The 15,422-nt window shown below is 48.7% G+C and overlaps 1 protein-coding gene across 5 annotated transcripts in view; it reads right to left on the bottom strand.

Moving 5' to 3' along the window:
- KATNIP (katanin interacting protein) overlaps nt 1-15,422 on the bottom strand; it is a 194,319-nt gene that overhangs the window by 139,234 nt on the left and 39,663 nt on the right. For all 5 annotated transcript variants that reach the window (XM_060124302.1, XM_060124303.1, XM_060124304.1 and 2 more), the window contains 2 exons: nt 9,653-9,729; nt 724-893 (listed from right to left, as the gene is read on the bottom strand). In XM_060124302.1, coding sequence (XP_059980285.1) covers nt 724-893; nt 9,653-9,729 — 247 coding nt within the window. The remainder of the gene's footprint in view (nt 1-723; nt 894-9,652; nt 9,730-15,422) is intronic.

Raw genomic sequence — 15,422 nt, 5'->3', positions numbered from 1 at the left:
CAAATCCTCTTCTTGTAACCCAGCAGCACACCGTCCTCTTAGACAAAGTGACCCGCCTTGAAGGGCACTCTGGCATTCATTAGCCCCATTTTAAGGATGAGAAAACAAAGTCGCAGAGAGATAAAAATGGTTTCCCCAAAGCAACACAGCCAAACTGGTATCTGACTACTATGCACTGCCATTTCATTCATTCAACCACCACCAAATCATTTTCGGTGCCTATATGGGGCCAGCCACTGGGTCGGGTGCCTCCTAGGCCACTTCCCAGATTTTATTTCATGTGTCTTTTATTATAGGACACCTGAAATCCGCTTAAAGTCTGCAGAGTATGTATTAACTAAATTCAGACATGAACAGTGGAATCAATTATCACCGGGGTTAGGTACTAAAGTTAAGACATAGTGAGTGAAAATCATGTATAATCAAAATTATCCTTGACATTTCCTTAAACGACTGGCACATGAGACCTAGGAAATGTAAATGCCAGGAATTGACTGCTCTGGCCACCTTTGCCCTGGGGGGGTGGAGGCCGAGACTAGTTTAAAAAGAAGTGGAAAAGGATTTCTCTCTCTCTCTCTCTCTCTCTCTCTCTCTCACTTTCATGTTCTTTCTTTCTGGCCAAGTGGGTAGAGTTAACTTGTATAGGTTAACTAGTTTCTGTGCATGGGGTGTGGCTCCACTGCCCCTAATTTGTCTGCAGAGCTGTTGCTGGCCTGTGCTCACCGTGAGTCCCCTCGGCGTGGGAGGCACTTCTGGAGAAGCTGGAGTGGATGGCTTTCCGAGGGGATGTCTTCAGTTCAGAATTGGCCCCGTTGACGTAGACAGAGAACCCGTGTTCCAGGTGCTCCAGCCTCAACTGCATGGGGTCCTTGGCTTTCAAATGCTTTAATATCCTGGAAGAGAAACGATTGCTGGCTTCTCATTTTGGGAGCCTGGGCCACCGCCCACCCCCATGCGGGGAGGGACCTGCTGCTCTGACAGCCAAGCGTCTCTAATCCGAGGCCGGGTGGCCGGTGCCCAGCTGTTCATCCATAAACAGCCCTGAGAGGCCCATTACACACACGCAGGAGCAGCGACGGGGAGGCTGTTCCGGACCCTGCAGGGGTGTTTCTGCTTTTCATTCTGAGGCTCAGACATACGTTAGCAAAACCTTGGGCACCCGGCCTCGCCCCCAAGGTGGCTGAGACAAAACAGGCTCATGTGCACGCTGCTACACACAGCCCGGATCTCCAGGGATGATCCCAATTTCGCGCATCTCAACTTTGCGTGGATAGCAGCCCTTTGTTCCACGTGTAACAAAACGCGGTCTAAGCCTTTGTGAGAGAGATTGCACGGAACACATACACACATCAGGAAACGGCCGTCATCAGGCCAGGTGGGCTGATTTTTGGCTTCAGGAAATAAATGTGTTCTCAAACACTCCCCCCCCCATACCCCAAATGTCATTATTTTATATTCTGATGCAGTTTAAAAATACACCAGTGCAGGCTTTGCTCAAGATTAATGATGTGATGATCACACCCTTTGGCTAAAAGGGTTTTGGCGTGAGCACGGCCGGGTCCGTTGTTCAGCTTTCTCTAAAGCCCGAACTCGCACCCTGGTTTGGTCCTTTTCTCCCCAGTCCTGATGTTCACTGCCGTAAACGGTATGCAGTGTCCTCTTCAGAATTGCTCCCGTGTGACGCCAAACCCTTCAGCGCCTTTACAGACACTTTTAGGCACCCCGCACAAACCAGAGTTATTTCCGCACAAGAAGAAATACAACCAACCAACCATCATGGCAACAAATGTGCATCCTCTTCAGTGATTAAGTAAGTTCCCACCAAATTAGCAAAATGTAAATTAAAAAAAATAATAGTAATGGTAATCACATAAAGGGTAGAAGGCCAAACCCTGTTCTAGATGCTTTGCATATAGTCAGTTCTCATTATTCACAATAGTTATGTTCCATAAAGTTGCCGCAAACACTGAATTAGTGAATACTGAACCACTGTTCCTAGGGGAAAATACAGGATTTGGTTCCTGTGAGCCTCTGGTCACAACATTTTCATCAGCCGATCAATACAAAACCTTGCTTTATGTGTGTTTCTGTTTGAAGGCGCCTTATTTAATATGTACTTAATACAGTAACACTGAACTCATGCCAGCAGCACTTCAACTCATGAGTGAAGGAAGCTTATGTAACACGTGTACTTTCTCCGTAAGGGACATCATAGCCTTCTTGGGCTTAGAAATAAATGCGAGACACCATTTTACCTCTGTGCCAGGGGGGCCAGTTTAAACAGCAAAGTCATCAATGAAAAGCACAAAAATATAAAAAACACGGTGAAACGGAGCAGGACCCTATGGTCTATGCCCCCAGGTCCTCAGCCTGCCTTTTGTCTGTGGAAAAACTTTAGCCAAAGAATAAATTTCATCAGAGAAGTGAGAAAATGCAGAAACAAAGGAAAACAGTCCAACAAGACCTTTAGTTCCTTCTCAAGGGCTATAGGTAATATTCTGAGCCATATCCACTGAGCTGTCTTGTAGATACTGAAAGCCCCACCAGGTGGAAGAAGTTAACTACATGATGACAGGACTGTAGCCATGACATAAGCTCCCCCAATTCCAAGAACTGGCCTCAAGGAAATGGGAACAAACCGACCCTGGAACTGAAGATTAACTGTACTTAAAACAATCAAATGATGCTGGTCAGACCACCGCAGGACCAACTTCAAGATGACTGTCAAGAGTTGACTGTTCTGTTTCTGCCTGTAGCCCCCTTCCTTTGTCTATAAAAGCTCTTGCCCACTGACTGTCAGTGCGGGGGGAGTTGGCCTTTGGTCAGAAGTCCACCCTCCCCTCTGGTTGCCGGCGTCTGAAATAAAGCAAACTTTCCTTTCCATCAACCTGGACTCTTTATTGGCTTTTGGGTGGTGAGCAGCTGGACCCCACTTTCGGTTACAACAGCACTAAGTAAAACGTGAAAAGGACACTTTACATTGTAAGATCTGAAACAAGAAGGCAGAGTGTTCCCTTGTTCTACCTTAGCTGGGAACGTGCGTGCTGGGCAACTAAAATTTTTTTGCCATCTGCATGTGCCTTTGAGTGACCACAAAAGCATTGCAAGTATTGATCTGGAGGTTACAAATAAATTTTAGTGAGTGGGTAAATTTGCAAATATGGAATCTGTGACTAATAAGGACTGACTGTATTAAGACTTTAATCTTTACAACAACCCTGTGGGGTAATTACTTTTCTTAACCTCATTGAATAAAGAAACTGGAGCACAGAGAGGTTAAGTAACTTGCCTAAGGTCACACAGCTAGTATGGTATCAGGGCTAGGATGCAAACTGAAGCCATGTGGCCCCAGAGTCTTCACCACAACAAAGGTGACTTATAAAGCTAGCAAGCTGAAACTGGCAAACTTAGACATTGCTGGAAACTCAGAAGACCTTCTCAGAAGTAATATGAAAATAGAGAAAATGCCATATGCTTGGTCTTTGCCCAGTAAGCAAATTGTTTCTGATCAGGAACAATGGTCAGCATTCAGTCATAACAAAACCATGAAAGCAACTCGAATGTCCAACACTAGGGAAGTGGAAGCCGGGATCTCATGCAGCTGTTAAAATTACGAAGAGTCTGTCAAAACATAGGGGATTATTTGTGATCTGTTCAGTGGGGGGGTGAAAAAGGAAGGATAAAAATGGTATATATGTGATAAGTGCAAAGTTGGAAAAAAGTGTGTTTGTGGACCCATAGTGCAGGGTGATAAATGTGAAAATCAAATCAGCTGTTGAGGGAGGGTGGTGGTATTACTGGTGATTTCTTTGTTTGCTTTTTAAATGTTTCTTTAATGATTGATACATCCATCTTGCCAATCGTGGCAGGAACGTTTATTACAGACTGCTTATCTCTTGCCAGCTTCGGAAGCCTGGGAGATGCCTGATTGTTGGGCAACAGCATAAAACAGAAGGAAAACACAAGTAACTAAGAGACAATTTCCAAACACGGCAGTAGCTGCATTCTCTGGAGCAAACAATCAAAGGGCACGGTGGGTACCAGCAGTCCCCGGGGAGGGAGAACAGGGAGCCCAGGGAGGGGCGGCACGAGGAAAATCTGACCATCTAGCCAGGGAGTGCCTGCCTCAACTGCCTTCCGGAGACCACCCTGTCTCCTGATGCTACCTTAATGGTCACGGTGGCATCCCGTTATCCAGGCTCTGCGGCTGGCGCTCCACACAGGTCTCTCTTTAAGCAGGGTGATTTATGAAAATGTGGATTCATGAAACTGATAAATGAGGAGATAATTATTCAGACTGTGAAAGGAATCACTAAAGGAACTCCCTGCTGCAGCTGAGCACATCAGCAGTACACATGTGGCATCAAAGAAAAGTGGGTGTTTTTTAACGGATAGCTTACTTTGCATAAAAAGCTGCCCTTAGTGTCAGGGATTCAGAAAAATCAGATTAAGTCCCTGCCCTTCCGGAGATGGAGCCCCCAGCCACCCGCTGCCCTGTCACTCTCTATTCCCTTACAGATTCTGTTTGTTTCACAGCACGTGTCTCCCTGCCTCGTGCTATGGAATAGTATCTGTGTGCCTGTTTATTCTCCCTTCCTGCCCCCTGGGTGTGGGGTCCGTGATGAGTGTGAGGAACGGTGAGGAATACTCTCAATATTTCTGGAACTCAAGGTCTAGCAGGAAAGGGAAGGCATGGACGCGCACCCTAAGACAGCCACCGTGTATCTAACCACGTCACAGGCATCGTTTCCGCTTATCTCGTAATGACCTTTGGGGTCACTTGTACAGAGAGCTCTTCTGTTCAGAAGAGGAAGTGGAGGCACTGTGAGTTAGAGCACAGGGTGTCATGTGAGGGACTGTGACGGGGGGTGGGGGGGGATGTGAGATGCTTGACAGCTGGGCGGTCAGGGCACAAGCAGGGGTCCAGGTGGTGAGAGGACGTAGCTGAGCTCAAAGGGCAGGTGGCGTGTTGCTCACGGGCCTAACTGTGACCGGGTTTATGACTGAACCATCTCGGTCTCTAAGCGCCACAGTTACTGTGTGACTATGGGCTGGCCACGTGCCTCCTCTGGACCTCATTCACCCCCAGGATCAACTGAGGGGTTCTCTAAGGGTCAGGCATTCAAGGATTATCTGGACATCATTTGAGAAGGCATGTTTATCATTAAAATGATGGTGATGACAATGATGATGATGATGATGATGATGGAGAAAGCATACTTGGATGGGTGGGCTTACTGTGGACCTCCAAGCATCTCGTCCTGCTTAATCCTTCACTGGCCCAGGGATTAAGTTCCTACCATCGATCTGTTTCATAGATGAATTTGCCCAAGGTCAGAGAGCCGAGGAAGCAGCCAGGATTTAAATTCCAGTCCATGAGGCTCCAGAGCCCGTCTCCCAGCCACATCATTGTGCCATTGCTTGTCTCCTCACCAGGCATCATGCCGCAGGGGCTCCAAGCAAGGAGAGTTCAGAGGAGAAGCAGTGGCTCCCAGGTGGGGGCTTCTTGGAGGTGGTGTCATTTCAGTGCAGCCTTGAAGGATGCAGAGGAGGAAGGCAGTGGGGCAAAGAGCCTGCCATTCCTCCCAGAACCTGGGGGCCCACAGGCTCTGTAATTTGTCTTCTAGGATGTCACCACCCCCACCCATGTGGGTGGAGGACAGAGCTCCGTACTGGAGGCTCTGCCATTTCCCAGCTTTCGTGACCTTGGGCAATTCCCTACACCTCCCGGGGCCTGTTTCCTCTTCTGTAAAATGAGACCAAGGATGCCTGTGGCTCATGAGGATGGAAGGGGATACCAGATGAATCTCCAGCTCAGAGACGGGCCTGTGCAAGGCCCGCCCTGGGTGCTGGTTCTCCCCTTTCTTCTTTCTGCCTGAATCTCCTCTTGGGGCAGTGGGTTCACCTCTCATATGGGTACGTTTTCCTATAAATTTCCCTCAAACAACCTTTTTCAAAAAGCAAATACTGGGCTTCCCTGGTGGCGCAGTGGTTTAGGGTCCTCCTGCCAATGCAGGGGACACGGGTTCGTGCCCCGGTCCAGGAAGATCCCACAGGCCGCGGCGCGGCTGGGCCCGTGAGCCATGGCCACTGAGCCTGCGCGTTCGGAGCCTGTGCTCTGCAACGGGAGAAGCCACAGCAGTGAGAGGCCCGCGTACCACAAAAAAAAAAAGCAAATACCATTGCTGGATTCTTAGATCTTAGATCTGCCACATCTAGTGCGTATATTACAGCCCCTCTTGGCCGTTAGCCCTTAACTGTTCCTCATATCTCAGCCCTTTGATGATTCTGGTTGCGTTTTCATGAGTCCCGTAGGCCATGATTACATCTTTCCTGAAGCTGAGTGATTAGAATCACTAAGCACCCTCTGGGCGAGGGCTGTACGGGGTGAAACAGGGCGGCCACACCTTCTCCACTCTCCCCGGTCCTCTCCTGGAGCACATGACCACTTTCTGCGCTTCCGGCATAGTCACAGGTGGCCTTGTGCTCACTTGCCGCTGCCTGGGGAGTTCCTTGAGGGCCAGGGCTGTGTGGTGGGCACCTGTTCTTTTTGCCTGTCCAGCAACTCTCCCCCATCTTCCAAACACAGCCCCTCAGGTTCCCCTTGGGAACTGCTCCCCTCCTCCTCTTACTCCTCATGGTTTGGGTGAGACTCACACCATCGCCCAAGTTAATGGGGTGATCCAGGAGTGGCCAGGCAGACCCTGCCACCCCCACCAGGCACAGGGCGGCGATTGGCTCAGGGATGGGAACGGGGCCCCAGCCAGACCTACGGGGGCCCTCCTCAGCGCTTTTGCTGGAACTATTAGGAAAGATGTGTTCTCTTCCCCTCGAGGTGGGATGTAAGTGTGGGGCTTCCAGTGGCTGCCTTGACCTCCGTGAGGGAAGTACCTGCCTGAGATGATTCCAACATGAGAAAACAGAACTGAGAGATGGAGAGTGACTGATTTCAGTGACCCAGTTTGAGTGCCTGGATCCAACTATGCCTGAAGCCAGTGTATCATCCTGGATTTGTTAATTTCACAAGTCAGTACATTTCGTTGTTTAAAGTCATTTACCTTGGGTTCCTGTCCCTTCAAGCAAAGGAGCGCTAACTAATACAGTCTGTGTCTCCCTCATTGCAATGTTCTCCTTCATACCAGTGGTAATGCTAGGCACTGAGAAGGTACTCAATGGAATCCTGCTGAATGAATAGAAGAATAATGTCACCAGCATCTTGTGGGCAGCTGTGTTCTGGGCAGATGTCTAAGAACTCAGCCCAGTGATTGCACACCCCCTTCTTGGGTCACAAGGCAACGCAGATAAGCAGCCTGGGTTTTCACCTTCCTCTATGCCCATTATAAAGTTCAGAGGCTGGTTTTCTACCCAGTCTTGTAACTACATTTCCAAGTCAGTTTCAGTTTATTCCCACAAAACTCTTCCGTAGTGAACTTAGAGCCATTGGCAACCCTGGCAGGTTTCTCTCCTTTTGATTATTGATGACAATGTCAAACAAAACATAAATAAGAAAGTATGGCCCAGCTCCACCACTTCCTGGCTGCATGACCATGGGCAAATTGCTTGCTGTCCTGGTCTCTGCTTCCTTATCTGTAAAATGGGTGCAATAACTGTACCGATGGGGTTGAGGTGGCTGCCCCACAACTGGCATTCCAGCAAAGGTGCCTTTTCAGGCTTCATCTGATGACAGCTCAGGGGCACTCCCACTCTTCAGGTCTCCATTTGGAGGCGTTCTAGCTCTACTTTCTAATTTCCTGTCATCAAGCCAGCTCTCTCTTGGTGACAACACATCCCCCAAATTTTATGGCAGCTCCATGTTGACATATTTTTTAATGGCCTTTGTGCTGCAACCTCATCTCTGGATCTGTTCAGCTATGCTATTGGTCTGTGCCCTTTGATCACGCACGTATTGATCTCTCGATTAATGAGAAGCAATTTGCTCATAAAGAACTATGACAGGGGCTTCCCTGGTGGCGCGGTGGTCGAGAGTCCGCCTGCCGATGCAGGGGGACATGGGTTCGTGCCCCGGTCCGGGGGGATCCCACGTGCCGCGGAGCAGCTGGGCGGGTGAGCCATGGCCGCCGGGCCTGCGTGTCTGGAGCCTGTGCTCCGCAGCGGGAGGGGCCACGGCAGTGGGAGGCCCGCGTACCGCAAAAAAAAAAAAAAAAGAACTATGACACTCTCCTCCTAGACAAGTCACGTGTATATGATTCAATGATCGCGCCCAGGTGTTCAGTGGCACCATCCAGCCTGCCAGAAACTGAATAAAAACATTCTGTTCCTGGCATTAATGATGATAAAAACCCACATGGGTCTAATCAGCACAAGCCTGGGTTTGAGGCTGCCCCTGGGGTGGAGAGAGATGAGTGCAGAGCAGCTGGGCACATGGGATGTTGCCTGGCATTTCTGGCTGGTCCTGGAGAGTTGATCTATTCAGAAGTTCTCTATGGGGGGTGGGACCACCTTGCAAGGAGGCATCTGGAATGCGGGCAGGTATTGTTGTCATAGATACTGGGGGTCTTAGTGGAATTAAGTAAAGGGGTGGGTAGGCAGGGATGCTAAACTCCTACAACACATGGGAAACTCCCGCACCATAAAAACTTGCCCCATGCGACATGCCACCGGGGCCCCAGTTGACAAGCACCGGGAATCCAGCCCATCACACAAGGCTGAATTCACATTCAGAATAACAACCCGCAGACTCTCTTACCTACAGGACCCCAAGCCCAGCGCACAACACAAAGCCCCACATTAGTGCCCCTGTCCTTCCCCCTCCTGCAGATCTGTCTGGGGGGCCTGCGGAATTCCTCTGTTTGTTTTGTGCTTTGATTTGAATTCATTACCAACATTTTAAAACTCAGGAGACTTCACCACACAAATCCAGATTTCCAGCTTCTCTGGCCACCTTGGAGGATACGGACCCCTTGGCCCGTGAGAGTTCCAGGTGCCCACTGTCCCCACTGAGCCAGCTTCACTCCCTGACTGTCCCCTCCTAGCATCGGAGTTTGCAAACCCAGCTTTCTGTAAGCTTCCAGGCCTGAAGACAAACCACAGTGAACTGCAAATGAACTTGCGCAGCCCTGCAAAGGCATGGAGGACACGATACCCACTCTCTTTCAAACCAGACCACAAGCCTTGACCCCAGTCACTACACGTGGCATGGCTGCAGGCTTTTGCAAGAACCAGCACTCCAGAGTCAAAATCAGGACTGACTGAACTTTAAATGACATCAACCACCTTCAAACGCAAGTGTAAAAGGACTCCTCCTTTATACAACAAGGCATGATTACAGGCTCAGATTTCCAGGGACCTTCAAAGCCTGTGAGATCACAGGTTGGCCTATTCAGGTGACTAATGCACAGGCCCTGCCAAAGTCTAGCTTTTCATGGCAAACCCAGCTTCTCCCAGAACCGGAGCAGGGAAGCGAGACGTGGCTCTGACGCGTCGAACAGTTTGCTACAGCTCAGTCAAAAGATGCAATTAAGTCAGTGAATGGAGAAATAGGAACTGGGATGGCAGATATTATTCCAAGCTTCTGAGTGGAGGGTGACTGCATCCCATTCCTATGTGAGACAGCCTGCATGCTGTTAATATATCTAAATAGGATTTTGATTTGGCTAATAGGAAGGGCAGCCGTTGAGCGGCTTCATCTTACCGGTTCCTCTGCTGGAGCAATATTAAATACTCATCGTGTTTCTCATCAAAGTCCGTCACCATGTCCTTAGTGTAACCCTGAAATGAAGAAACAGAGCGGTGTGATATCAGAATGCAGGGAAGCTTTACTGAAGCCTGGGTACAGCACACACCACACAGGAGGCCGAGAGGCAGAGAGGCTGACCTTGACGAAGGCCCAGCTCCCTGGGCGCATCACCCTGGTGACCCAGAGCCCCAGAGACTGTCTGATGGCCCACTGGGTCTTGAACATACACAACTAACAATCTACGAAAAGGAGAAGGTCGATTCCCCAGCCTTGCCACTGTTCTTTCCTCCCATGTCCTATAAAATCAAGGACTCTGAGAAGACTTGGGCTTTACTGTTTTCTCCACACTCATGATTTTGTGATCTCAGTTGTCCCAACCAGATGGAATCCAGATCAGTTGTTTAAGAGGGGAAGCTCAGGCTTCCCTGGTGGCACAGTGGTTGAGAGTCCACCTGCCAATGCAGGGGACACGGGTTCGTGCCCCGGTCTGGGAAGACCGCGGCCACAACAGTGAGAGGCCCACGTACTGCAAAAAAAAAAAAAAGAGGGGAAGCTCATCTTTCTCTTGCCATTGTAAGAAAAACGCATGCTTATTATAAACAACTCAGTCATTACAAAAATATATGACCCCCCCCCAAAAAAATATATGACCCAGAGAGTGAAGGCTCCTTTAAAGCAGACATTTGTGGTTTCCTGCTTCCTCTTCCGGCCACAGAACTCTGAATTTCTTCGGGGGAACCATTCGGCCCCCTTTTTTCAGTTCACTGGCTTCCTTAGATGCCCATGAAAGTTCCTTTGGTCTCCTCTTGGGTCACATGACCTTGGCCTTGGTCTCAACCATCAACATAGTTCTCCCCTCAGCCACAACGATTCACTAGTCTAGGGATGAGCCTGAGCACGGCCCTTGAAAGTCAGCCCTGGGACTTTGCTAATACTCCTGGGGAAAAAGCTGTTCTCTTTCCACTGGGGTGCTAAAGTGATGAGACGCAGGCCTGGAATTGCCTGAGAATGAAGTCAAGAAAGAAGACAGCAGATCCCAGAGATGGAGAGGAGAGATTCCCAATAACATAATTTGAGCCCCTGGATCCACCCATGCCTGAAGAAGTACTGGAACAACTTAGTTATAGCTTTAAAGTTTCAGCTGAGTTTCTGCCCTTTGTAGCCAAAAGAATTATAAGTCATATACCGTAACCTGACCATTAGAGATAACCCCTATTAGAATTTGTTACAGTTTTATGGAGGGATAATAAATGTATAATAAACTATACATATTAAAAGCAACATGTATATACCAGTAAAACCCCCATTACAATCTGATACATATTTCTGTAGATGTTTTTCTTTGTTTACAATATACATATGTTCATATTTATAAATACACACACACACACATTCTTTTAAACAAAAGTTGGATTATACTGTTAACAATGCTTTGTAATTTTCTGTTTCTTAACTAACTTTTTGCCAAGGAGTGGATTAAAGGGACAATATCAGCTTCATTCTAGTCACAAGTCACAGAGATTAAGTGTTAAATGGCAAGTAAGACATTTGTAAGAGAAACACAATTTGTGTGAAAATCCTAACGATTATCATGGGAAGAAGAAAAAAAAAGAATCTCCATCATTCTGTTCTTAGCGCCTCAAAATCTGGCCTTAACCCCACTAATCTACCAGAACTCTCCCCAAGGGTGACTCATAACCTCCTTAAGCAAATATAATAGCTCTTCCCAACTTCATCCTTTTCGACTGCTCCGGGCCATGGGGAGCTGTTCCCACTCATCCGTCCCCAAATTCCCCTCCTGTAGCTTCTGCGGTTCTGAATGAGCCTCCCTTCCCTCCTGCGCCTTCTCTGGCTGCCCTTCCTCCTTGGCCTTGGACGTGGATGGTCACTGTCTCGTCCATCTCACCTCTCTGGGTCTCTCTCTCTCTGTCTTCTCTTCTTCCGATACAAGGAAATGGGTCCCCTGGATGGGGAAGCCAGAGAGTCACTGCTAGTCCAGGGCTGACAGCCCAGTCCCCTTCTCTCCCCTTTTCCTATAGGACTCCAGGTTGTGGCCATCTGCTTCCCTCTTTCCCTGTCACCCCCACTTTTCCTCCCAGGCTCCCCTCTCTCTGGGTCACCTGGGGACAGGATGCTGTACTCCCATCTTCTCTCACCCGATGTCTCTGAAGCCTCTGGATTTTCCTGGGGTTTTCCGGCTTAACTAATCTGGCCAATCAGGAAGTGGGGAATAATAAGAAAGGGTGATTTTATGAAATCATAAGAAATTTAAACAAACTAGCTATAGGTGTTCCTATTCTTATTTACCTGGCTTCCTGAGATGCCCAGAGATGTTCCCTTGTCCTCCTCGGGACTGAGCCCTGCCTCACCTTGACTGTGAGAAAAGCACTGTGACCTCCACCCTCTGGACAGCTGGTTGGTTGCAGGACACTGGGTCTGGAGAGGATTCTCAGTTCCTTCCACAACAACATGTGTACGATGCGGACAGTTGACGCAGCAATTCCATATACATGATTCTCCTTTGATCTTTGCAGCAGCCTTTGAAGTGGTTATTATTACCCCATTTAAGATACAAGGAAACCCATCCCATGCATCTCCCCGGAATATGGATCCTACTCCATGGCAATTTACATAACCATTTTGAGATATTAAAATGACCACTGATACATTATGGTATGTAATGAAATAGTCAATGACATTTTTAGATGAAATATGAGACTTCAGAGAATCTCAGCGTGGGGCGGGCTGTCCTGGGCTTCTACCTCAAACCCTCAGGGAATACATTTATTCGCCTCTGCCAGCAGGGAGATGTCATAGGAAAGATTTGAAGAGCTCAGGCATATATCCAGCCAAACTACTCACCAGCCCCGTGCTTCTCAAATGCTGATGTGAACACAAATCACCTGGGGATTGTGCTGAAATGCAGGTTCTCCTTCCGTAGGACTGGGAAGGGTCCCAAGCCCACACGTCTAACAAGCTCCCAGGCAATGCCCGTGGGCCACACTTAGCCAGCAAGGCCCTAGACCAGCCCAGCTTATTCCCCACTGTTCACAATACGCCCACCTCTAATCAGATCAGCACTGAACTTGAGCTGTGAAGAATGTGAGCTTTGGAGTCCAGGCCTGGCTCCAAGTCACAACAGTGCTATTTGTTTCCTTATCTATCGAATGGAGGTAACAACAGTACCTGTCTGGTTGGATTTGTCTTTCCCTCACAGGGTCAAAGGTGGGTTGGATGCAATAACAATAAAAAAAACATAGCACAGTATCTGGCACTTGGGTAGCTCTCAATGAACGTTAGTTACATTTGCATTTATGGAGTTCCATTGTTTAACTAGTACTATCCTGGCCCCTCCCCACTCCCAGCCAGCTCATTGCTATCCTGATGCCTTAATCATTCGATTCCCTTTCCCTCCAGCCTCCACCCAAATCCTCTCCAAGGCCCAGCTCAGCTCCCCAATTCTCCACAAAGCCTTCCCCTACCATTCTCACCCCCGCTCACTTCAGCTCATTCTGAAACCCTGCAATTAGTATTAAATTATATACAATACAGCATGAAATCATATATAGTTAAGTGCTACACTGTAAGCCTTTAACTATATCTATTGCTCACTCATTATCTGGGGATTTGGAGACCTGGAGGTGAGTCCTGAACTCTGCTACTTACCTTCTCTGAGCCTCAGTTTCCTCATCTGTAAAAAGGGAATAGTAATAAGGTCTACCTGGCAGGGCTGCTCTAAGGATTAACTAGGAGAAAAGTAGAAGTAATTTAGGATCCGTTTCTTTCTTCTTCTTATTGATTCCCCAGCTGGATTATAAATTCCTGGAGCACAGAACTGGGGAAGGAGGGGACCATCATGTGGGGAGCCTGGAGTCCTGGGTTCGGGTCTCAGCTTCAACAACATCCAGCTCCGTGATGATAACTGCTAAGGCTGACCAAGTACCCACCTGGCTAACCCTCACCCTGGTCAGACATCAGACACTACTTCTCCCCAGCACGGCATATTTCACTTTGCTGAGGCTTTATTTCTCAGGCTATAAAGCAGAGGCATTAATTCCTATTTAAGGCATCCCACAAAGGTGGGGGAAACTTAGAAAGCGCCAGGTTTATCATCACTGTGTTTCAGCAAACACTGATCAAGTGTTTACTGTGTGGCTGTTACCTATGCAATGAGGGTTTAACAAAAAACGGACCCAGCGTGCGTTCAGATTCCAACGTGCCTGTAGACAGTACCCAACCGCCAGCCAGGGGCCGATCTGCACAACCCTGCCCCCATTCCTGTTGTGTGCGGTGTGAATGGCACCCCCTGCTTTCATGTACCCAGTCAAGCAACACACACTGGCCAGGGGTCCCTAATATGGGGGATGGCCCGCAGGGGGCTCTGGGGACATCGATTCAACTGACTGCACAAGGGTACTATTCTGGGAAGAGAGTCCATAACTTTCATCAGATTACCCAGGGTGTCTGAGGCCAAAAAAAAGAGACAAGTGATGACAGCAAAATGTATAAAATGTGAGGCCAAGGATCTGAAGGAGGGAACAGAGAAGCCCCTGAGGGCACGGCCAGGCCCAAATCCTTGGGAGTAATCTTCGAAGCGTAACTCACTCACACTCTCCCACTCCACGTCCAGTCCATCAGCTCCATGCAAAAAATACCATGTATCCAAAAGCTGACCACTTCTCCCCACTTCCCCGCTACCACACTGGTTCAGGACCCTTCACTGGCCTCCGGCTCCCGCCCTCACCCCTACAGTCCATTCTCCTTTCTACAGCCGGGGGTCCTGATGAAAGGGAAGTTGAATCATGTCACTCCTCTGCTCTGGACTCTGCACGGGTCCCAGCGGCCACCAGGCCCTGCCCACTGGGCCTCCATGCACGTCCCTGACCTCCTCCCACTGCTCCACCCTCCTCCTCATCACTGCAGTACCCGCAACACCCAGCATGTGCCCACCTCAGGGCCTTAGACCCACCGTTCCTTCCCCCAGGTAAATACCCAGATTCCTCACCTCCTCAAGGCTTGTCTTAGATCTTACCTTCTCGGGGAGGTCCCCCCCAGCCATCCTATTTAAAATTGCAAGCTGTGCATGCGTGTGTGCGCACATGCGCACACACACACACATACACGTACACACTCCCAACCGCTCACTAATTATCTCTACTTTATCTTATTCATCAAGGCTTTTATTTATTGGGCCATCCCCTGCACTAGAATGGAAACTTCATGAAGGCAGGGACTGCGTCTGTTTTGATCACTTGTGTATTCCAAGTCCCTAGGACATTGTCTGGAACACAATGGGCCCTAAATGAATAAATAAGGAGACATCTGAGCTGAGATTTGAAAGTTGAAAGGTTTGCTGGGCAATAAGAGAAAGGCATTCCAGGCAGCTGGAGCAGCACAGGCAAAGGTTTGGGGGCCTCAAAAAGCCTGAAACGTTCATGGATTGGCCAGAAGTTGGGTTTGACTAGAGTGATGGGTGTCGGGGAGGCGTGAGTTAAGTACGGGAAAAGGTTTAAGGAATTTGGACGTGATGCGAAAGCAAAGTCCCACTGCCATTATTGTTATCCTTATCATCTTTATCCCTAATGCTGGCCCCAGAGATGGTGCAGAATTTTATCAATGGCCATATTATTAATTCCCTCTGGGGGAAAAAGAAATGGAATTGGAGAGAAACGCCAAGAATCAGTTATGCTTAAAGGAACTCGACAGAGTCTGTATTTCAGGGATC

The sequence above is a fragment of the Lagenorhynchus albirostris genome, chromosome 15, assembly GCF_949774975.1.
Source record: "Lagenorhynchus albirostris chromosome 15, mLagAlb1.1, whole genome shotgun sequence".
In the NCBI taxonomy this organism is placed as follows: domain Eukaryota; kingdom Metazoa; phylum Chordata; class Mammalia; order Artiodactyla; family Delphinidae; genus Lagenorhynchus; species Lagenorhynchus albirostris.
This window is presented reverse-complemented; position numbering and strand designations above follow the sequence as displayed.